The sequence below is a fragment of the Podarcis tiliguerta genome (genome assembly GCF_965153285.1).
Source record: "Podarcis tiliguerta genome assembly, chromosome: 8".
Lineage (NCBI taxonomy): Eukaryota > Metazoa > Chordata > Lepidosauria > Squamata > Lacertidae > Podarcis > Podarcis tiliguerta.
The window spans coordinates 1,853,633-1,876,444 of record NC_139541.1 but is presented as its reverse complement, the minus strand read 5'-3'; the positions used below and the strand labels follow the sequence as shown (position 1 = coordinate 1,876,444).

Here is a 22,812-nt window from a genome sequence, read left to right as displayed (position 1 = left end):
AATCCAGCAACTGTTTTAGCAGGCTGGCCCTATGCAGAGCACCCATGTGTGGACGCACGCACACTTTGTGTGGCTACATGGCAGGAAATTGAGGGTGGCAACCATAGAACTGGATGGCAGGTAGGGGGAGTCAGGAATGCAATCCGGGGACCTTTCAGGCTACTACTGTTGCAAAGGCAGGCCTGACTATTTTGATTATTGGAGGGAGTGTGCACAGCAGGAGGTGAGAAACCTCAGGACTGGACTTCTACAGAACCGCACACACCCTGCCAACTGGACAGTACTAAGTTAGCAAAGGTTGGGTTAACCCTTTGTGCCAAATCAGCAGTGGAAAAGTCCTTCTGCAAGGAAGCTGGCCATTACTTTGCCTGGGAAGTCTGAGATGGGAGACGAGCCCACAGGGCCTGCTCAGCCCCCACCCCATCTGAACAGAAGTGTCTGCTATGGCACCTTCCTTGCCTCTGGACGTCCCCGTCCATCTCCATCAGCCAGACCCACTCGGCTGACTTTCAGGAAAAGGAAGATGCTGGCTTCCTCATTGGCTTTGAACATGGGTGCTCTCTTTGAATTGTTGGTGGTTCTGATTTGTCAGCTGTGGATTGTTTTAATTATATTTATAAGCTGCCTCTAGAATATCCCTTGCTTTAGAAGGCAGGGTATAAATGTTTCAAATAACATTTCCCCACCATATGAATAAACCACCTATGGCTTTACGAAATTAAAAGAGATTCTTAACTCTGCTGGCGATGGAGTTACCACCATCCTTCCTCCTGGCTGTTTTGTCTTCCAAAGGGAAGGCCATTTTAATTTACTGCTTCATCCCTGCTGGAAGGACCTCACTAGTGAGGCCACCTTGACATCGAATTAACAGCATCTGCTTCCCAGGTACCAGGAGCATCTGGCTGGTTGATGCGGAAGCAGGATGCTGAACTGGACCTGCCTTCTCCAGCCTCGTTCTTACAACGCCATGGCTGCTGAAGGCACCGGGGCAGCTCCCCGCCTTCCAGCCGCGGCAGCCCGGTTGGTGATGGGCTTTGGTGCGCGTGCACGTTTTCTTACGAAGATCCCGGCCCGCTCTCGGGACTCTTCTCGCAGCCAGGCGCCTGAGCGCGCGGACCGCCCTCTGGGCTCCCGGCCGGCGAGGCGAGAGACCCCGCGGCAGCGGCGTCGGAGGTTGAGCGAGCCCCGAAGGCAGCTCCTTCCCGGCGATCAGGCGGCGCCTGGAAGAAAAGGCGGATCAGGGGCAGCTAATCCTCTAACAGGATCGGCGCGATCGCCTTGATTTCTGGCGGGGCGGGGCGGACAGCGAGCAAAGAGCAGCGGATCAGGCGTCCCTGCAGCCGGGGCGCAGCCTGCCGTATCTGCCCACCTGCCCGGTGACCTTCGGCCCGGGCCTGATCCAAGCCCTTTCCTCCCTGCTTGAGCCAGGCAACTCTTACTTACTTACACACTTCCAGCCCTCCCCTGCACCCCTTGCTGCAGCGCCTCCGCCCGTTCAACAAGCTAAAGCCTCCATCCCGGGCCATGAAAACCATCGCCTGCTGATTTCTGGGCACCCAGTCGCTGTTTAAAGGGAGGACTATTCTATGGTTCTCCATGTCTGATCTAGCGGAGATTCCTGCGTCGCAGGGAGTTGAACTAGATGATCCTCGGGGTCCCTTCTATCGCTCTGATTCTAAGGAGAGAGGCCTTCCCGTCTCAGTCTGGTCCAGGGAAGCGACTCTCCCTCCACAGGGCTGCTTCCTGGCAACTGAGCCACAGAGCGCAGGACCTTCTTGCTGGCGAAGGTGCTCCAGCTGCAGCTGCCCCTCGAGGAGGAGAGCCAGGCTTGGCTGAGGACAGGAGCTGGGTGGGCGGCCGCCAGAGAGGAAGGCTGACTATGCTTAAGCACAGGGGGGAGCGCCAGTTTGCCCCTCCCTGAAACTCTGGAGAGCTGCTCCCACTCGAAGCAGACCAGCCTCCTCCCGCCTGGGAAGTGTGTTCTGGACTACAGCTTCGCATCAGCCGCGTCTACAGCACCACCCCAAACAGCTGCGCTAGATGGAGCAATGGCCTGGCTAGGCATAAGGCAGCTGACTCTGGATGGGGCACCAGCCACCCAGCAGCCGCTTCCACAGAACCTCCTGGTGGATTGAACCCCACGCGAGCGAGTGGTTGGGAGCGGGTTGCAGCTATGTGGCTCTTTCAGGTCCCTTTATTTTGAGGCCAGAGAAGTCTCTTGAATGGAAGCGGAGAGGAGCGGGGTCTCTCACCTATCTTGCCCACCCGAGTCTGCAAATGTGTCCCTCCCTCTCTCGCCTGCCTATTCAGAGTGACATTTGGGGAGTGATACATGGCAGCCAACTTAAATGACTCTGTAAGGTCACAGTGCCTGGGTCACAGAAGGTTATCTTGCGACTCCCCCCACCCCCTTTTCTATTTTCAGTTGGCTTTCTACAGCTGCTTCTTGCTCTGCTCCTCAGAGCTAGATCAATAAGCAAAAAGATGGTGGTGGGTTGGAACTGCACACCGGTGTGCTTTAGACAGAGCAGTGGCTCCTCCTGCTTTGTCATGCCAGCGAGCAGCATGCATCGACTCCAGGTTTTGGAGGATCCTTGGACAAGACACTCTCCAGGGCCCCCCCTCCCTCCCTGCATCTACCTGCTTGCAACAGCAGGCCCAGGGCACTCTCCTCACCTGCGCTGAGCCCTTGGCAGATGCTGACCCTTGACGCCAGCCTATAGCAGCTTTGCAAGGCCTTGAGTCCTTTCCACCTGATATGCTAGATTGAACCCAGAGCCTGCTGCAGGTGAATCATGCGTGCCTCTTAGCACTGACCTCCGCTGAGCAAACGCCTGGTGGTTCTGTAGGCCCACCAGCAGTTCAGGAAGTACAGCCTCTATTTCCTCCAGATCCCTTTCCTGATCTCCCCGGTAAGTAACAAGAATCCAGCATGCTTTTAAGAGACCTCTCCACACCCTTGATGTGGCCCATCGCCACGCAGTAGAGCACTTACTGTTACAACCTCAGGGAACAGCCAGGAAGAGAGAAATAAAATCCATTAAAAATGACATTTATTTTGGCCTCCTCTGTGCAGAGAGGGGTGGATATTCTTTCCTTGAGCGTTTTTGCTTTGAAAGGCACACTTCTTAAAGGCACAAGGTTGTGCAAATAAATAGCAAACATTGTTAGCTTAGCCCTTGAAAGAACTTTTCTCCTTTAGAAAAAAAGGTTTGAAACCCAAGTTGAAAATGTCTCTGCGGCTGAGGAACTAGGAAGGGGGGGGGACTGGGGGGGGGGAACTGTTGTGCGCCTGCCTCACTCCACCAAACTGCTTTGCTGGGCTCCTCGCTGCTGCTCCCTCTGGCAAAGCCCTGGTTTCTTGGGATATGTCCCATCAGATGTTTTCATTCTGGCCCTAAGAGGGGAGAAAAACACAAGGACAAACTCTCAGAAACATATTTTGCAGCAGACGCCAGCTCTGGGGGGCAGCTATGAGCTACGTAAGCAAAGCCTCCTGCAGACACTCTTGGTCTGTTGTCCCCCCTCCACCTTGATTATTGCAATTAGCGCTCAGCTGTCCTCCAAGGATCTCAAGGGGGTGTAGGTGCTTCTCCCACCTCTCATTTTATCCTCACAACAACCCTGTGAGGTAGGTTAGGTGGAGAAACTGTGGCTGATCCATGGTACACTCACTCAGTGAGCTTCAGGATTTGAACCCTGCCCCCCCCCCCGGGTCCTACCTCAACATTCTGACCACTGGACCACACTGGTTCTCCTTCTACACCCACACCCATTGAGCACGGCTCTCATCTGCGTCTCTTTTTCAAGTAAACAGGCATGACGTGACTTTTCCTCACTGCTAAGAACATCAGCAGAGCCTGCTGGATCAGGCCAATGGCCCTTCCAGTTGCGGGGGCCCCAGGTGCCTTTGGGAGACCCTCCAGCAGGACCTGAGGGTTTCCAACAACTCTCCGCTCCTGTGGCTGCCAACAATGCAACCCTCTGACTGCAGAGGCAAAGTCCAGCCAGTGGGGCTAACAGCCATGGGTAGCCTTGGCCCCCACGGAAATCTATCTCCAAGGAGCAGAACTTCCTTCCAGAGCAGATGGCTATGCTTCCACGCAAGCTGAGCCCTGGCAACTCTCTTTTTAGAAACTGAGCGCTTGCTCTTGCTTTGCTTTGCAGTGTTCCAAGAACACAGTCCAAAGTAGCTGCGGCTACTGCTAAAATGTATGGCTCTAGGCAGCATGTGCTGACTGAGTAGCGGGGGGGGGGGGGCTCTTCCCTTCCAGGTGGATGCACGAGGTGGTCAGGACAGGCAGGGCTTTGCACATCTGCTGCAGGGGTTTTTGGTTTGTTTGTTTTTTATTAATTAATTGAATTTATATACCACCCTTCATCTGAGGAGCACAGGTGGTTTACAGTACAAAAACACGAAAAGCAACATAGTAACAAAACAAACCTCCCCTCCACAGTTTACAAGACCATAGATTGTTAGCCTGATTACATAAAAATGCTTTTGCCTGGCACCTAAAGATATGTCATGAAGGTGCCAGGCAAGCCTCCTTGGGGAAAGCATTCCAGAAATGGGGAGCCACCACAGAGCCTGCGTTGGCCCCTTGTACCTCTTGCGGAGGAGGCACCAGAGGAGGATCGCAGGATCCTTGAGGTACTGAGGTTCTGCCTCAGGCAGCAAAATAGTCAACCAACCCCTTGTGGGGGAGCTTCTATCAGCACATCTGGGTCCTCTAGTGCATGAGCAAGCAGAACATGGTGTGGCTTCCCTACAGGCAACCTTCTCCCTCTCCTGGCCCCTGCAACATAGGTGGGGGAAGGGGGCCAGGGAAGGCTGTCAGGCAGGAGGAGAATGCCAAGGACAGGTCTGCAAAAGCACATTAATCTGAACACATGGCAAACCCTGTGGCTGGGGGTGAGCAGCCAACCTCTGCAGATCCACATTTTGTGTGACAGGACAGGGATTCTGGCTCTGTTCTCCCTTGTGGAAAAAGGGAAGGGTTTTAGGGTGATGGTCTGGGAACGGCTGGTGGTGTTAGAGACCAAGACGCAGCCAATGACTGCAGGGGGCAGACGCACAGATCCTGAACACCAAAGTGACAGCCTCTCCTCTGCCCCCTGTGGAGGACTGGGGCACCCAAAGGCATCTGGGGGCAGGAGGCAAATGGCATTTCCCACCTCACAATAGCATGAGACGTCATGAGGCATAAAACATAAAGTGAAGTTTCTCTGCACATTACAATAAACAGGAGCTGTGCAAGAGCAATGCCGGAATTTATATCGCTAGCTTAAAAAAAATTGCTCATGAAACTTTGCAGAGTGCCATTTGCATGGATGGCACTGTATTACAAATAATTCAGTGTGTCCCTTTCCTAAAGAACACTTGCTCACAATGCTGAAACTCACGAGATGTCCACACACCCCAACCCCGTAGGCAGCTATTGATGCATCCAGCGCTCTCCTCCTGTCCTGGCTGATTGGATTAAAAGAGGGCAGCCACCAGGTCAGGAAGGGAAGACAACTCATTAAACTCTGTTTAGTAATTAAGTGGGCAGCAACAGCTCTGAACGCCTTTGATCTGAGCCACGCTGATGAAGATCATTTCCTCTCTCCAGCCCTCCCTCCCTATGACTTCAGGCCACACTAGCAGGAAAGGGCCCAGCCAGCATTAACTCCTGGGGTGAGTCAGGTCCCTCAGCAACGGAGGCGGAGAAGAGTCATGGAAGTGGTGCTTCTGTTTCCCATCACGTTTGCACAAAAGGATGTAAGCATCATCCCAGCTCGTAAATCAGGGATTGGGGTGGGAGTGCTAGGCAGCCCTCTTGGGCTTCCTGGGTGCAGGAATGGGTCACAAAGGTTTGGAGGTTATTCCAAATTTTGAGGTTCGTAGTTGGCTTATCGCCGAAGAATTGACGCTTTTGAGTTATGATGCTGGAGGAGACTCTTGAGAGTCCCATGGACTGCAAGAAGATCAAACCTCTCCATTCTGAAGGAAATCAGCCCTGAGTGCTCATTGGAAGGACAGATCCTGAAGCTGAGGCTCCAATCCTTTGGCCACCTCATGAGAAGAGAAGACTCCCTGGAAAAGACCCTGATGTTGGGAAAGATTGAGAGCACAAGGAGAAGGGGATGACAGAGGACGAGATGGTTAGACAGTGTTCTCGAAGCTACCAGCATGAGTTTGACCAAACTGCGGGAGGCAGTGGAAGACAGGAGTGCCTGGCCTGCTCTGGTCCAGGGGGTCACAAAGAGTCGGACACGACTAAATGACTAAACAACAAAGTACAAACCCCATGCTAGATGTATCAGTTGCTCAGTTTGTGAGATGCTGCAAAATGCAGAGGGTTTTTGTTTTTTTTTTGCTGCAAAAGAACTGCCAAAGTTTGGCAGAGGTCTGGAAGAGATCCAAAATTTTGTAGTTAATTTCCCTGGTCAGAAAGCCTCTGCTGTGGTGCCTGGGACTCTGCTCCCAGGATCCTGCAGCCAGGCCAACCTGCCTGAGCAGGGCTGGAGCGCTCTCTGGCTTTGTAAGCCTGTACAGAAGACAAAGGATCTCATCCCCAGTGAGGCCCTTTCCTGCAAGTCTCTGCCCAAAGCTAGTGATCAGCCTCCCTGGCATGGCACTCTTTCCCAAGGGGGGGGGGGGTTTATTAACCCTTTCTTTCCCTCTAGAGCCAGTGCACTAAAATAAGATTCAAAAATTGTACAGCAGTATGTACAAAGAAAACTCAAAATGTATAGAATTGTATCTGAGTTCTACTCAGAGTAGACCAACTGAAATGAAGGAACCTAAGTTAATCATGTTCATTAACTTTAATGGGTCTGAGTAGGACTGGCATTGGAGTCAACCCACAATTCCTTGGTATACTGGCAATATCATATTGTTGCAGTTAACTAAGTTGGCACAGTTTTGAACGCACCAAGGTTTTGTGCATGTTCAGCTGTGCATCTGACCTGCAGATCCGAGTCCACATTCCTAGCATGTTTGCATTTCTGCCCAGTGCTATTTTTCTAGAAAAACAGGTGCCAGAACTCTCTTATCATGGCAATGGTGCCTACTTGAGAGGTGCCGGAACTGAGTTCTGGCGAGTTCCAGCTGAAAAAATACCCTGCTTCTGTCTCAGTGAAGTCTGTACTGGCTTGGTCATGTCCACAGAATGGAAGATGGCAGGATTCGCAAGGATATGTGTTACAGGGGGTTGGCTTCAGGCAACATCCCCCCCCCCCAAACAAGATCTAGTGAAGATGGGAGAGCGGCCAGTCTCTTGCCTCATCACCTTTCAGGCCACATCTGATTCTTTCCCAGGAACGCCTAGACTTCTGGCATCTCAGCTGGCCTCAAGCACAGAACGGCAATTGCTTTAATCTATGAAATGGGCTGGTGTACAAACAAACAAAGGATTGTCTAGCCTGTGTTCATAATAGTGCCATAGTCATACTGAGTTCTTTAAAAGATAGGAACCTTCTGAAGATAAACCAATGTGTGTTGTAATTTAATCTTGAACAGGGAGCAGCCCTTCCAACGTCATAGAGAATCTTGCACCATCATACTAAAATCTCATTGTACCCTCCTACGGAAATCTGAAACGGAGCCCGGAGTCCCCTCACCCAGAGCAGGGAAGCTCTTTTCCAGCCAGGTCTGCATCCTGCAGAGATTGCTTTGCTCCTCTCCTGGGGGGTTGTGCAGGGGGTGCTGCTGTGGCCTGCAGTCGCTGGGAGTAATGGAGACGGGGAGGTGGAAAGCAAGGGAAAGTGTGGTTTTCTTGCAGCACAAGTACACACGAGCTCCAGGTGGGGTTTTGGGTTAATATTCTGGAGCTGTCCAGGACCAAAGCAGGAACTGCTGGGAGCTTGCCCACTCCTTGCTTTGGGGTACAAGTGAAGTCTTTCTTGGCTGACCTGCAGCACAAATGGCACCAAGTGGACCCGGCTACCTGGGAAAGTGGTGGCCTCTCCTCCCCTGCGGGTTTTTAAACAGAGGCTGGGTGGCCATCTGCCAGGGATTCTTGAGCTGTGATTCCTGCATTGCGGGGGGTGGGGTGGGGGACACAAGATGACGCTTGGGGTGCTTCCAACTCCGCACTTCTATGATTCCAAGTCAGACACAGCTCTGGCAGGCTTGATCCCTTTCCTCCTTGTTCTGCTGGCTCCGAGCTGTGGGCTTCTTGCCACCCAGCAGGGACGGGTGTGTGTGTCATGTGTGATTAGCCACAGACAGCTGGAGATGGAGCCACAGCTGCCAGGGTCCCATGCATCCCAGGCTGGCTTGAAATACTGCCAGGCTTTTGGTGCACTATCCAAATGACATCCCCCTTACACACACACACACACACACACCGCACAGAACAGTTCTCCTGGTCCTCCCAGTGGTCAGACTGGTCTCTATTTTATTGTACTGCCCTTAAGGGCACCCTCCCATCATCTTCAGCTTGCCTCATGGTGGCATTTTAGCTCCTTTCACATGTTTTGTTCCCATGTCAAGGCAGCTTCTTCTGTTTGGTGAAAGCTGTAAAAGAGCCTATCCATGTTCCAAAATGCAGGTGCATCCGCTCCATCCGTGAAGCCAGGATCCTTTGCAGAGTTTGTGTGCACAGAGGCTCTTTCACACCTTCTCCAGAATACACGAAAGGGAGAGAAGTTGTGACCCTTCCTCTGCCTCACCACCTGCTCACTCACCCCTTCCCACGTCTTTCCAGGTCCCTCTTTACATGGAAGTTACCTGCAGGGAGGTTATCTTGAGCCAGCCCTGAGAATGCAGCTCCTCCCACTTGAGAAAGGTTTGGGCAGCCAGGTCCTTGAGCTCAGTGCGGTACATGAGGCCAGCCTCTTCCCGTATGCTGGTGGTGATGTGTTGCTGCAGCTGGATGCAGAGCTGCTGGAGGTGCCTCTGGTGCGGGAGCAAGGGGACAGAAAGGCAGGAAGAGAGGCATCTATCAGGGAGCAGAAGCTGCTCTCGTCTGGTGAAGCATTAGCAGAGTGCAGAATAACTTTGTGGTTTTTTAATATATATATATATCTCAGAATTCTGCACCAGGGTAGATGATATCCTGCATCCAGGGAAAGCCACATTCTGCAACCTGAACAAATCATGCATTTATATCTTTATGTGTTTGTGGGACGGGGGGTTATTGGTTTGTTTTGTTCTTGTTTTTATTATGCATTTTGTGTTTCTACTTTGTGGTATGCAAATATATTAAATAAAATAAATAAATAAAATATTTTTGGGTACCAGACATCCTTTTCATTGCACTTTTTCATGATTTGTACTCATGATGCTACTGTTGCCTTCAATACTGTTTACTGTATTTCCCCACAGCAATGCTTTTTCTGAGCATTGCCCCATGACCCTGCTTACAAAGACCGCTGGGCCTTTAGCTAGATATCATTAAAATAGATACCCTGGAGGTGAACCTTCTCCCACACATGCAGGGAAGTTTTATGTGCAGGGCAATGGGGCGGCCTTCAGTCAGAAATGCTGCTGCTCTGCTTAAAGCGTGATGACTTGATTCGGCTAGTTGTATCAACACAGGGCTGCCTCCGAAGGGAGTCTGAAGAGAAACAAGACAAAAGGAGAACTGGACCAAGCCACACATTACACAGTTGAGGGAGGCTTAAGACAGGTTTGTGTGTAATATGTAGCTCAGTCCAGACCTTTCCCCCAGTTCCCCTTTGCTTTCCTCTTGCTTTGCTTGGACTCCCTTGGGAGTGGAGCCACTTCTCTGGCCAAGCGCATCCTCCCAGGGGCTGCTAGGCTACCCTTCAGCTACCACTGCAGCCCCACAGCTGAGTTCTGCTTTGTGCCACTCCCAGCCCCACGGTTGCTCTGAGCTAGGACTTTTTGTTGCTTCTGTGTGTTGTGTGTGAGAGCTGGCTCCAGCAAAGCCGTGAAGCTGCAGTTTATGCTGCCCACAAAGCTGGCCTGCCTCCAGCCTCTCCTCCACCACACCAGGCTAAATGTCACACACAGTGCAGTTTTCGTTTCTCCTGGTGAGCGATCTGTTCTCTTAGCTGGCCTGGGCACAGCCCCCTTTTCAACACAGCCGCTCTCTGCTGTCCTTGCTCTGGGATCCTGACTCACCTGATCTCTCAGAGGGACAGCCGTGGATCCCACAACCACATTGGCCAGCGTCAGGAGGCTGTGGCAGAGGTAGCAGGCCTGGAAGAGAGAGAGAGAGGGAGGCATATCATTTGGAAGTAGGTTAGCTAGCGAGAGAGAGAGCGACTGGCCCAAGGTGACCCAGTGGGCTTCATGGCTGGGCTCCCAGGCCCCAGCCCAGAATATTAACCTCTACACCAGCTCATGCAACATTCATCAGAGAGAGAGAGAGAGAGAGAGAGAGAGAGAGAGAGAGAGAGAGAGAGAAGCCGGTGTGTTTCCAGACTGAATACTCTCTCGCTACCCAGATGCCGCTCTTCTGTGGTAAGACACAGGTAGAACTGCAACTGAGCTTCTGGATTTCTGCAGTTTTTCTGTGCCCCCCACTATGTTCTCTCCACATTAGCAGGAGTGATGCTACTGCTGTGGGTGGAGCCCTTTTAAACTTAGCACCCATTCCGTATAATGCTTGCAGCTGGTGGGTGACATTAATTGTTGCTAAAAAAACCTTTTCCAGTTTATAATGAAAGAGAGGCGGCACAGGGCTGTAATGCAATGGTACGATCACACGTTACTACTACAGAGCCAGAGCATTAGAAGGTTTTAGCACTGCGGTTGCTTCCAGATGACCTCTTTATTGAGCATTTATCCTGATTTGTTTGCAGGGAGATCAGACAATGCCAGCTATGCACCGAGCATTCACTCCTTTTCGTCAGAGGGTGCTGTGTCAGAGCGAGTGTTACCTGTCACTTTCCTTACAGCAAGAGTCTCATTTTGGGGGTGGGGAATCAGGATTGTTGTGCATGAGCACTAACCACCTTTAACCTGAATTTGCCAGTATGCAAATGAATCCAATCTGAAAATAGGAACAGTTGGGAAGCACCCTTGAAATGTCCTTCACATTAGAAATAAATTAAAATAGCGGAGGAAACATTTCAGCTGTGGAGAATGCACTGCTTCTGGAAAACGTTGGACTTTCTGCAGTGTGGAAAAAGTTGGAAGGCCCGCATGGAAAAGAGAGGATCCAGTGGTTTGATGCCCTCTAGAGAGAAAAGGAACAAAGCTGCTAGATCCTTCCCTCAGCCTCCTGGGACCCCCTGCCTCTTCTCAGGACAGAACCATGGATGGCCAACCCAGCTGGTGTCCAGCAGGAGACAGACAAATGACCATGCAAGCTTTATCAGTTTTGGGGCCCCATGGCCACTAGCCCCACTGCTTCCAGCGGCGTGCCCTGCTAGCAACTAGCCCAACCTGCAGGGAGAGCAAGACCCCTCCTAGGTCTGCCCACTTGCACAGCCCCCAGCTCAGATCAAGGGGGCTTTTGCAGAGGAACTTCTCAGTGGATTGGCGCTTGGGCAGATCTGTTGGTCTCCTACCCTCTGCCCTAAAGGGCATGAAAATCCTGCTGCCTTGTTTTGCTGGAAAGCTTAGGTTGCAAGTCTAACCCCATGAACCCGCAGTTTAAGTCCCACTGAATACAACAGGGCTGACTTCTGAGTAAACGTGGTTAGGAAGCCACTACTGAACAACTTGCTTTGTATCACAACAAACTTTGACTGAAAAAGTCCCCCAGTGAATCTCTCTGCTTGATAGTTAGATATTGTAGCCACAAGCAAGCCAAGCCGCCTACTTGGCGTACTGAGATTTGTCTCGTAGGGAGAAGGCAGAAGGACAAAGAAGTTCTGTATAGAGTGGAAACTCAGTCTCCCCTGCAAAGAAGTGGAGAACCAGAATCTATCCAAGCCCTTTGCAGCTGCCAGGTGAGTCAGCCCTGCAGCGGTTTTCTCCCAAGCTGAAATCCACCTTCTAGTGCAGCAGGGAAGGGGTGTGGCTCTGTTAGGGCTGACACACGCCTGGGATCTCCTGGACATTACCGGGATTTCAAAGGCAGAAGTGACATCCAGGGGGAATTTCCAATTTCCGGAAGGCAGCAGTTTGTCCTGGACCTTTGGCAAGTAAACAAATTTTTTGCCGTTTTTGTAAAGAAAAGCTCAGCAATATTTGGGGTCTCCTGGTTTTTGAAATATGGCAACCCTAGGCTCCATGCTCCTGCCTCAGCCTCTGTCCCCACACCTGTCCCTGCCAATGCCACCTGTCCAGGCCTGAAAGTCTCCCCAGCTTCTATGCCAGACTTCATGGAGTCCCTTGTGCAAACCGTCCTTCCCACAGATGTCCTGCAGCTCAGCTCGTCGCAGCAGAACTCCTCAGCTGTTGCTTCAGCTGTGGAAGACGGCAGCCAACTTACTGCAGGGCAATGGAGAAAAGAAGATCAGGATAGGTGTGCGTGTTAAACCACGTATCTGCTTCCAAAGGTATCAACAACAGAGCGATTAGAGTGGGAGGAGGCCTGGCAGACCATCTGCTTGAACTCTCTGTTCACTGCAAGACATTCAGAGTATCTTCAGCAGTAGACGGCCATCCAGCCTCTATGAGTTCCTTCCCTCTCCCACCTTTTCCTTCAGCAGAAGTTACACAGGTCAACTTAGTCAGTAAGTTCCATTCAGTTCCATGGAGCTGCCTGCCAGTAAGTGAGTATAGGAATGCAGATTTGTAGCCTGCCTGCTTCCTGAACAAAGCAATCTAGCCTCTGATCCATTGTGCTGCATGGTGTTTGGAGGCAGAGGACATGTCTTTCTGCTCAGTTCTGCCTGGCTGTGCTGGACTTCACTGATGGGGAGACTCAGCTGCCTAAAAGCACACACCACTTGGAGCTACTGCTGGTGGCATCCCAACCAGCGGCAGCCAGTGCAAAGCCCCCAAAAGGCGTGTTTCAGAGGCAAGAGGGGGAGTTGTGCCCAAAGATCCACTGGATCTTCAGCCAGTCCAGGCCTGCTGGTTGCCTGCTTTTCTTAGGGCTGCCTTGCATCCAGAATTTCCTGGACATACAGCACTCTGAAACAGTGTCTGGGCGGAAATCACTTGAATGTCTGGGAAAACCAGACATGGCAACCCATGTCAAAAGTCAAGGTTTTGGTGAATTTCCTTTAAAATATCTGAACAACTTCATTTTTCATTCAAAAGTTCAACTTTGACCCCAATAAGCTCAACATTTTCACATTTTGACATATGGCAACCCTAGCTTTTCTTGCTGGCGCAAAGGGGCAGGGCTCCAGGGTTAGGATGGAGGTCCCAAGGCTGAAATCCTGTGCCCACTTTGTTGTGGCCAAGCCCCATGGAACTCAGTGGGACTTAAAGGTTAGTAGAAGTGTGTAACACACGGGATCCTGAAGCTCCGCCTTACTTTTATGTATTCCAAAGAGATTATGCTAGTTTTTGCAGCAAGAATAAAAACACCTTACAGCACCAGAAAAAGCGGCAGAATTCTTCTAGTTTACATTTTCTTGGATGAGAGCCCACTTTGTCTGATACATGACACATTATCCTTAGTGCGCTCTCTCTCTCTCTCTCTCTCTCTCACACACACACACACACACATAACAGGCGTGTTTGGGGTGTGTGTAAACAGTGGGCCAAAAGGCCAAGCAAAGCAAGAGGTTCACCCAGCATACATTTCTATGCGAAGCTCCAATGTCTGCATTTGCAACAAGAGTAATTAATGATAACGCAACCTCCTTAGCTTCTTATCTTACATACATACAAGCTTTGCATAGATTGGAAATGCCACAGATCTGCTGTTCCTCTTGCATTGCACGGCCTCCTGGCCCCAGATTGACAATCCATCTTCTGTAAGGTTGTCTGTGTGTGTTTCTCTGTCAACTGGGGATACCCTCATGCTTCTAACAAACTGGGCTTTCCTTCACAAAAACTTATGCCACAGTAAACCTGTAAGTCTTTAATAGTGCCACAAAACTCCCTGTAGTTTTTTAAATGTGATTGCTGATGTTGATTAGCAATCTCAGCTGGAGCAGCTGGTAGCATCAAGGTCGTGGGGAATTCAAGCGGTGAATTAGTCAGAATACATGCCAGAGAGCTGTGGGCGAGCGAAGGGAGCAATACGGAAACCTTCCAGCTTTTGAATTGGGCTAAACATGTTGAAAAGCTGGCCCAGCCCCTCTGGCCTCCCCCAGCTTTGCATAGCTGCACATTGCACAATCCTGGGAGTCAGTTCTTCTGTGGAAATTCCTGATTTAGCCGGGTGATGTTTGTCCCAATTCCCTCCAGTAAGTCCCTTTGAAGATTTAACCTATGCTGGTGATCTTTCAACTAGCAAGTAACCCAGTAGCCAACAGGGAACCGTGAAGCATTGTGTGCCGTTTTGCACAAGCTTAGCAGAAGAGGTCAGCAGGTAAAGGGGTTTTCAGGTAAGCTGTTTGCTGTGGGGACGCCAGCAAATTGCATTAAGAGATTGCAAGACAAACAGGATTAAGCTTAGAGGTGGGAGACAATCCTCCCTTTACCTACCAGCTCCCAAGTGCCAGAGGCGGTATCAGCCAGTCCCTTGTCTGATACATGCTACCATCTGGCACTGGAAAAGTCTGCAACTTCAGGTTCCCCCGCCTTAAAAATAACCCCTATTTATTCATTTGAACATCTCACCAACTGCATCCCTGCACTGCTGAATAAGTTAGCCCATTGCCAGTATAAAACTGCAAAGTGGTTTGCCTCTGCAGGATTGCATGTGTCTAAGTTGGAACCCCCTCCCTTTTAAAAATCTTTACCTTCAACATTTTCCTACATAATTAGGATTATTTTGTAAACCAGGGGTAGGCAGCCTAAGGCCCATGGGCCACAAGCAGCCCATGGGGGTCATTTAACTGGCCCACAAGCCGCCCCCAAACTGCATTAAACCAGCACAGCGCGGAGACTCGCTTCCGCGGTGCCGGAAATCTCATCTGCGCATGCTCAGGCGCCGAAAATCGCAGCCATGCGCACGTGCGATCCGGCCCACGGAGGGATCTCCACTGGAGTGAACTGGCCCAGGTGAGGTAAACCTTGCCGACCCCTGTAAACTGACAGATCACCTGGAAAAACATTGTGGACCACAGTTGTATGGAGAATGCTTTGGAAGAATGCTGTGATGTTTACTGGATGAAGGGAACAGTCTCAGCTTCCAAGTGTATATTTTGAAACACCCTTTACTAACTGAGGTAGCACAATGTTTAGCCTGGAGAAGGGGAGGTTAAGGGGGGATATGATAGCCATGTTCAAATATATAAAAGGATGTCACATAGAGGAGGGAGAAAGGTTGTTTTCTGCTGCTCCAGAGAAGCGGACACGGAGCAATGGATCCAAACTACAAGAAAGAAGATTCCACCTAAACATTAGGAAGAACTTCCTGACAGTAAGAGCTGTTCGACAGTGGAATTTGCTGCCAAGGAGTGTGGTGGAGTCTCCTTCTTTGGAGGTCTTTAAGCAGAGGCTTGACAACCATATGTCAGGAGTGCTCTGATGGTGTTTCCTGCTTGGCAGGGGGTTGGACTCGATGGCCCTTGTGGTCTCTTCCAACTCTATGATTCTATGATTCTATGTTCCTGAGACAAAAAGCAGCACTGCAATTATGAAAATGTTTTGCGCTTCTGTGCAGGACTTAAAACCCTGGAGCCTTTTTTGGAAGGCATGGCTGGAATATGAAAAGAAATAAGGAAGAGGTATAGTTCAATTGAGACTCATAATCTCAGGGTCATGCGCTGATTTGATCCACACGTTGGGCAAAGGATTCCTACATTGCAGGGGGCTGGACTAGATTATTCTCGTGGTCCTTTCCAACTCTACGATTCTATCATTCTAAGATGCTGAGAGTGCCTCTGAGAATATGTTCCCATCCCCACTGAGTAATCACAGTCCAGCTGTGAATAGAGATCGCTCTCTGAGTTTCTCTTTGTAGACATGGGCCTCTTTTGCAAAACACAACCAGTAAAAACAAAGGCCCGTTGCCTCCGTAAGACATGGGAGCCCATGAATAAGACAGAGCATCTGAGAAGCCAGGCTACTCCTGACGGCTGGAGTGGTGCCTTTTTGCCTTTTCACACCCTGCCTCCTCTCCCCCTACACACCCGGAAAGGGGAGCAGGTCGGGAGTTGCCAGCCCCAGAGCTAACACGTTCCAGGATGCGATTGTGCAGTGCAGGGGAAGGTTTTACCTGGAGCCTGTCCAAGTAGGGGAAGTGGAGGCCTGGGAGGAGAAAGCCCAGGCAGACAGATGGAGCTACACATCACACAGGGCTGGCTCTCACTAGACCCAGCTAGATTTTGGGCATGTGGAGGGAATAGATGTTAGGAGCAAAACACAGGGTTCCCAAGACCCCCCTCCTTCGGTAGCAGGGAGGCAGATTCATAGAGTGCTGGCAGGTGTGTGTGTGTGTGTGAGAGAGAGAGAGAGAGAGAGAGAGAACCCTTGCATGGCTGCTTTTCTTCCTTGCTGAGCTCCAACATCAGAAACACCTGAGTGAAAAACAACTGGGGGGGGAGGGGGTAGAGAGCATCCCATCTGCTCAGGATTGAGGCCTGAGAAGCCCACTCATAATGGATAAACACTGAAGACCTCTTTGTTGCCTAAAGTGCCAAGGGAGTTCCCTGATTCCTTATATCTCTGTCTTATTGCTGAGGTCTTTGGGGTGGGAGTCACTGTTAGGGGTCCCCCATGGCTCAGATGTTTGGCGCATGTCTGCCAGAAGGGCTTGGGGCCCATTTCAGCTGAGGTCAGACAGACCTCCTCCCTGCTGAACTTCCAGCACCTAATAAAGACCTTCTGTGTCAGCTTTTAAGCACCTACTGAAAACGTTTCTGTTCAGTCAGATTTATGCAGGCAATGAAGAATACATCTTCCCATAACAACTGATTTCTGATTTCAACTTTTTAAATATGGTTTTTATTGTATCATCTTATGCACAATTGTTGTAAACTGCTTTGACATTTTTTTAATGAAAGCAGTAAATAAACAAATACTTTTTAAAAATCCCAGCAGGCATTTAAACTGAATTTTGACTTTATAATTTTAACTGATTTTTCTTTCCAATGTATTGAGACTCTTGTACATTGCTTAGAGGCAACTGCAATTAAGCATGTAAACTGTCCAAATAAATGAATAAAACTGAAACCACTTGCACAGGTCTGGGGGCTTTTCCATGGAAACTTGGAATCCTAGACTTGCAGAGCAGAAAGGGACCACCGGGGTCATCTAATCCAACTCTGCGCAAGGCAAGAAAGAGCCTCATCATGCTCTACTGACTGAACTGTTTCAGTGCTGATCTTAACCTTGCACATTTTAATAGTATTTTAATGTTGGGTTTCTTGCTTTTCTCAGCTGCCTTGTGGGACTGGTACAAGTTAAGACAGAATACAAGCAAACAGGATATAGGCAGGTTTGTCTCCCGCTAATTCAGCAGTTAAAAGACACGGAAATAAAATGGGTCTGATAACAGAGAAGGAAGAGCAGGAAGGGGAACGAAGCGCCACCCAGACTAATAAAGGGAACTTCTAATCTTCTTAGCGGTAGAAATGTTCATGTTAAGAACCCAAAGTACACAAACCCCAGTGACAGATCGCAGGATGCGACACACATGACACCATCTTTGTGGGTATGATATTATTGCACAAAAATCTGCCCACCCCTTCCGTGTGTGTGTGTGTGCAAAGGCCAGCAAAGACCACCTTCTCTGCTCTGCCAGCAGTAGACCCCCCTCTTCCTAGCTGTTGCCAGGCACATCTCTGAGTGGTGTTCCCAGACAACTCTGCTTTTAAAGGACCAGCACACGCCAAGCGCCTGCCTCTCTTCTCATGTGTAATCTTCACATATCCACATATAATTTAAGAAATGTTAAGTGCAATTATTTGAAGGGATAATTAATTAGGCAGCTGAGGATAAAAGGGGGAGGTTGGGAGGGTTATTTTTAATTGCCCAAACAGAGATATGCAATAATAGATGTTGGAATGCAGTCTGTTTTGTTGAGTAGAGAGAAAATGCTAATAAATATGTATCATTTTCCACCCTCCTTCTTTCTCTAATCCTATACTTTCCCCAGTTGCCTTCCAGCCAAGAATCTCTGAGCAATTAAAAGAGCTCTAATTAAGCATGAAAGAAAATAAAAAACCAAGGCAAATTAAAGTAATGAGTTGTTGGATAGCTGGGTTGGGAGTGGAGAGAAGGAAATTACAGAATCATCCTTCAAGCCCTGAGTGTAGTCTTGCCATCTACTAACTGCAAGATGAAAACTTCCTTGTGTTCAGAGCTATGCACACATACAGAAACAGGAGCGCGATAAATTCTACACATCTCTGGCACTGGAAGTTCAGCTTCCTGGCAATCTTTGCTTTCCTTCAGATACAGAAAGAAGGGGGAAATGGTGCAATCCAGAAGTGTGCATATGGTGGCACCAATATGTTCAGTGGAGGGTTGCCAGCTTTTCAGCACGCTTGTGCTCTGCCCTTGCCAGCAAATTGATGTGCTGCTGGCACTAGCAGCTGATCACGTTCCTCTTCAGGCTGTGAAAAATCCCACCTACTTATTTCTGCTATTTTAAGTTGCTGTTAAAGGCATAGGTGCAAGCTTACTGGGCACCCCTATGTGGGACTTCCCAAAAAGCCTTATTTTGTGGCTAAAGTGGCTACCTTTTATCTGTTGCAGTGCTTTTAGAACAGTAGCCTGACACAGAGACGAAGCAGCTTGGAGAGGCAAGGCAGGAGGGACACCACCGGCTGATTTTCTGCCTCTCCTGCTGCACTTTAAGGCATGGGAACAGGTCTAGCAGCCAGCCTTAAAATGGATCCTAAGGGCAGCACAGAAGGAGAATGAGATGTTCCTGTTTATAAAAACACAAGACAATAGGCTTGCTGCACAAATACAAGCCCTGGGCACATTAGCACGGCCAGTCTTTGAAGTGGCCACTGCACATGTGTCTTTAACAGTAGCAGCAACTGACTGGAGCATCCTCCTTCCGCCAGCTCACTCTTGTGCCTTACGTCTTAAGAGCGTGATCTGCGGTTAAAGGCGGGGGCGACACTGCCTGGCTGAAAAGATGGCAAGTCTAAGGGACATTGTTTGCTGCCCTGCACAAAAAAGCTGACCAATACTTTTTGGGGTTGCTGTTTGTTGTTTTTAACTTCTGTGTTTTTAGTAGCAGCTTGATTAGCAGGAGATAATCCTTAAACCCATGCTATGAATAAGCTTCACCTCTTTGTTTCTGCAGTTCAAACCGCAGTCAGTCACAGAAGCAGATTTTCCTCTCCTGGAGATCAGCTGGCAGCACAAACTGTTATCAGAGCTACAAATCAAAGGCTTCTTTACTAAAAAAGGTGAGGTTGACAGAGAAACGCCATGGAGGGTAGGTGGCCCGTCCCTAGGGCATACCTGTACATCTGCAAAAAATTGCTGGACTCAGGAGAATCCCAATTTCCTTCTTTCTTTTCTAGTAGTAATCTAGCTCTCACCCCCCCCCCCCATGTTGCACAAATGTTGGCAGCAAAAATACTGGACACTCAGGAATAAGGAGGTGTGTGTGTGTGTGTGTGTGTGTGTGTGTGTGTGTGGTGAAATACAGATTGCTAGTTTCCCCTCAATCTGGTGTTTTTTAAGCCTTTGCCTCAAGGTTTCTCTAGGTCTGTCTCACATTTTTCACAAGTGAAGACAACAAACCTCAAATAAGCATATGGAAGCCCAACAGGCTTATCAACTAAGCGGAGCACAGGCGTTGTTGCCTCTTTCCCGGCAGGGATCATTCAGAGCCAAGGGGATAAAAAAATGCTGACCTATCACTACTCAGCCCTTTTCCTGCCTCTTTCCCTGAAACAGAGAAGAGGTCAAGAGGAGGAACTGCAAGAAGTTAAAACCAGGTTCCTGCTCTTCTGCACGGAGGCTCAAGCGTTGCCTCATCTGGGCAACCTGATATCTCCTGGAGATGGCATCAAGTGGGGCTGCCCCAGACCTGCCCAATCCTGCCTGGTGCCTGGCAACTCTCAAGCAGCTCATCCTCTTACGGTCAGGATTAGGCTTGTTTTTCATGGAGCCGTGGCCAGGTCAGTAGTGGGGGAAGTGGGTCAGAGGAAGGGCCTCGTGTGACCCCTGGCAGGCCAAAAAAAGGTGTGTTTATTCAGGTTGTAAGGCTGAATCCTAGCTTCTGGATGAACCTGTGCTCAGAGGCCCTGAGTGTTTCCAAGCACACGGATGGGTCAATGGATGACAGGACTAGGAGCTCATCCACACGTACCTCTTGCCCCACACCTTCTACGCAGAGGTCCGCACTTTAAAACTCTGAGTCCCCGATAGAAGTGTTAACGGTAAAAAAGTGAAATATAGAGGGGGGGAGAGCAACTTATGAAGACATTTTAATGAAAATCGAGGATGGGTGGAAATTAAAACCTTATGAAAGTATAGAAAACGCTTTCACAGGATGGCTTCAATACCATCAAGTTAATGGAATATTAACAGAAGACAAAAAAACAGGATTTAGTGATAAAAAGTCAAGATTCCAAATTGAAATTTTAGAGGGTAGAACAAAACTTCTATCCAAAATGTATGATTTTCTCCTGGAATGGGACACAAAAGATGAATTGATAAAGGAAGTCATGATAAAATGGGCAGTCGACTTTGGATATAACATTGACTATGACAACTGGGTAAAACTATGGAACGAAGGTATGAGGTTTACAGCGTGCTCTACCTTAAAAGAAAATGTAAAGAAAATGATGTACCGGTGGTATATTACCCCGGTTAAATTAGCTAAAATGTACAGAGTGAGCAACAAAGCCTGCTGGAAATGTAAATTAAAAGACGGTGAACTCTTCCACATGTGGTGGACTTGCGAAAAAATGAAAAACTTTTGGAACTTGATTTATAATGAAAAGAAAAAACTGTTTAAATATACATTCCCAAAGAAACCAGAGGCTTTCCTGCTAGGGATAATAGGAGATGAAGTAAAAAAAGAGGATTGTAAGTTATTTATGTATGCTACGACTGCCGCTAGGATTCTTGTGGCCCAGAAATGGAAATCCCAGGAGATCCCAATGTTAGTGGAGTGGCAGGTGAAGATGTTTGAATATGCGGAGTTGGCGAAAATGACCAGTAAGATTAGACATCAAAAAGTAACAAAGTTCGAAGAGGAGTGGAATAAATTTGTTGTATATATACGGAATAATTGTAGAAGTTTAAAAACTGTAGCAGGATTAACTTAAATCTTGTGATGTGGGTGGAGGGTAAATAAGAATCTGTAGGAGTAGGTGTTAATGTGTGAAAGCCGAAGCAGGGAAGGAAGGAAGCGCGACAAAGCGCAGTGTAAATAAGAAAACACTAAGATGCTGGATGCAAGAGTTTATGTTTAAGTGGACTTTGTTTTCGGAAATTTGACTTATGTTCTTCTTTCAGTTTGCTTTTGAAAACTTAATAAAAAGTATTTAAAAACAAAACAAAACTCTGAGTCCAGGCGAACTTTTTCATCCCAGAGCTTTCCCTGCAAAATCCCACTCTTTAGAGCTGAAGTGATCAAATGGCAATTTGCCATTTGCTCCGATTCAGCAGTAAAGAGTGGGGTTGTTGCAGGGAAAGCTCTGGAGCAGAAAACCCCAAAACCAAACAAAAGCAAACTACCAGAGTGTTATGTACTGAGTTGAATAGAATCCAAACTGCAGCAGTCTGATTGGTCCTAGAACAATAGGATTCAGAATGCAGCAGTCTGATTGGTCCTAGAACAATGCAGCAGTATGATTGGTTGGCAGGAGCCACCCAATCCAGCTCCAGATGGAAGTGAATCCACAACCTGATTGGCCTACAGGAGAAGTCCGGAATTAGCCAATCACGTGCAGCCCATTGTGTAAATAATGTATATAAAGCAGATACTTTGGGGAAACTTCCATTCCTCCTCACCACTATGAGCTGAATAAAGAGCATGAAATCACTTTGCGACTCTGAGTATAGTTCACAGAGTTTAAAGCACAGAGCATGCCTGGAAAGCGCAGAGGAAAGGTAAGTGAGGGCTGCTGCATTTCCCCCCTGGCAGGGGTTTTACACACTGAATAACTGTGAGACATGGATACATAAACAGATGAAGCTTTTGTGGGCATGGAGGTGCTGTGACGGGAAAGCCTGGACAGCTAAATCTCTATTGACCGTGCTGCTGTTAAAAAGGAACAAGAACTACAAAAACCCCACTCAATTGGAAACTCTACCTGTAAACTAAAGCACACTGGGAACTCTGCCATTCCCCAGCCAAAAAACTGGCAAACCTCTGAAAAATTCCTTGGCCTTTTGGGACTGGCAGATGGCCTACTTAGCTGCTCTGCTTGCTTTTGAGGCGGATGTAGAAATTCAGGAGGGAAAATCCCCTTTGACTGAGAGTTTAAAAAGTGAGGGAAAGAAAACTTCTCATTTCATCAGAAAGCAAGGAGTTGAGTCACTCCGATGCCCCCTCTTTCCCTGTCTCTCCTCCTCCTCCTCACCAGCCTTGGCAGCTGCTGTGGCCAAGGAGGAGGGGGGAGAGCATGCAGTGCGGAACCAGATGTTCAGGCTGGCCTTGCAGACTGGAGCCAGCTCCCAGCTGTTTATGCTGCTTCTAGCTGGGGGTGGGGTGGGGTGGGGGTGGTTAAACTCTAGATCGAGAATGAGGTGATGAGTAATAGAAGGCACTGCTGCCTGAGCCCTTTCCTTACTCCCTAAAGGTTGGAAGACCAGCTCTGCTATTGGGAGGATACTTGTACAAATGGGACTATATGCACTGCAGGGTTCTTGGATGAGGTTGGAGAACAACAACAGGTTACAAGGGAGCTGAAAGTGGTTGAAGAGAAGATTCGCCCTGATGATATGAACACTGATTTCTTTTCCCTGCCTGCCAT

The 22,812-nt window shown here is 49.0% G+C and overlaps 2 protein-coding genes across 7 annotated transcripts in view; both read right to left on the bottom strand.

Moving 5' to 3' along the window:
• The window catches only part of ANKRD39 (ankyrin repeat domain 39), a 320,177-nt gene that overhangs the window by 105,833 nt on the left and 191,532 nt on the right, over nucleotides 1–22,812 (bottom strand). The gene's annotated exons all lie outside the window — the stretch shown is intronic.
• The window catches only part of FAM178B (family with sequence similarity 178 member B), a 173,604-nt gene continuing 153,823 nt past the window's right edge, over nucleotides 3,032–22,812 (bottom strand). For 5 of the 6 annotated variants that reach the window (XM_083456602.1, XM_083456604.1, XM_083456606.1 and 2 more), the window contains 3 exons: nucleotides 10,076–10,153; nucleotides 8,717–8,884; nucleotides 3,032–3,397 (listed from right to left, as the gene is read on the bottom strand). In XM_083456602.1, coding sequence (XP_083312728.1) covers nucleotides 3,377–3,397; nucleotides 8,717–8,884; nucleotides 10,076–10,153 — 267 coding nt within the window. In that variant the 3' untranslated portion in view covers nucleotides 3,032–3,376. Of the gene's footprint in view, nucleotides 3,398–8,716; nucleotides 8,885–10,075; nucleotides 10,154–22,812 lie in introns of those variants that run through there. The other variant, XR_014515032.1, reaches the window with a different exon arrangement.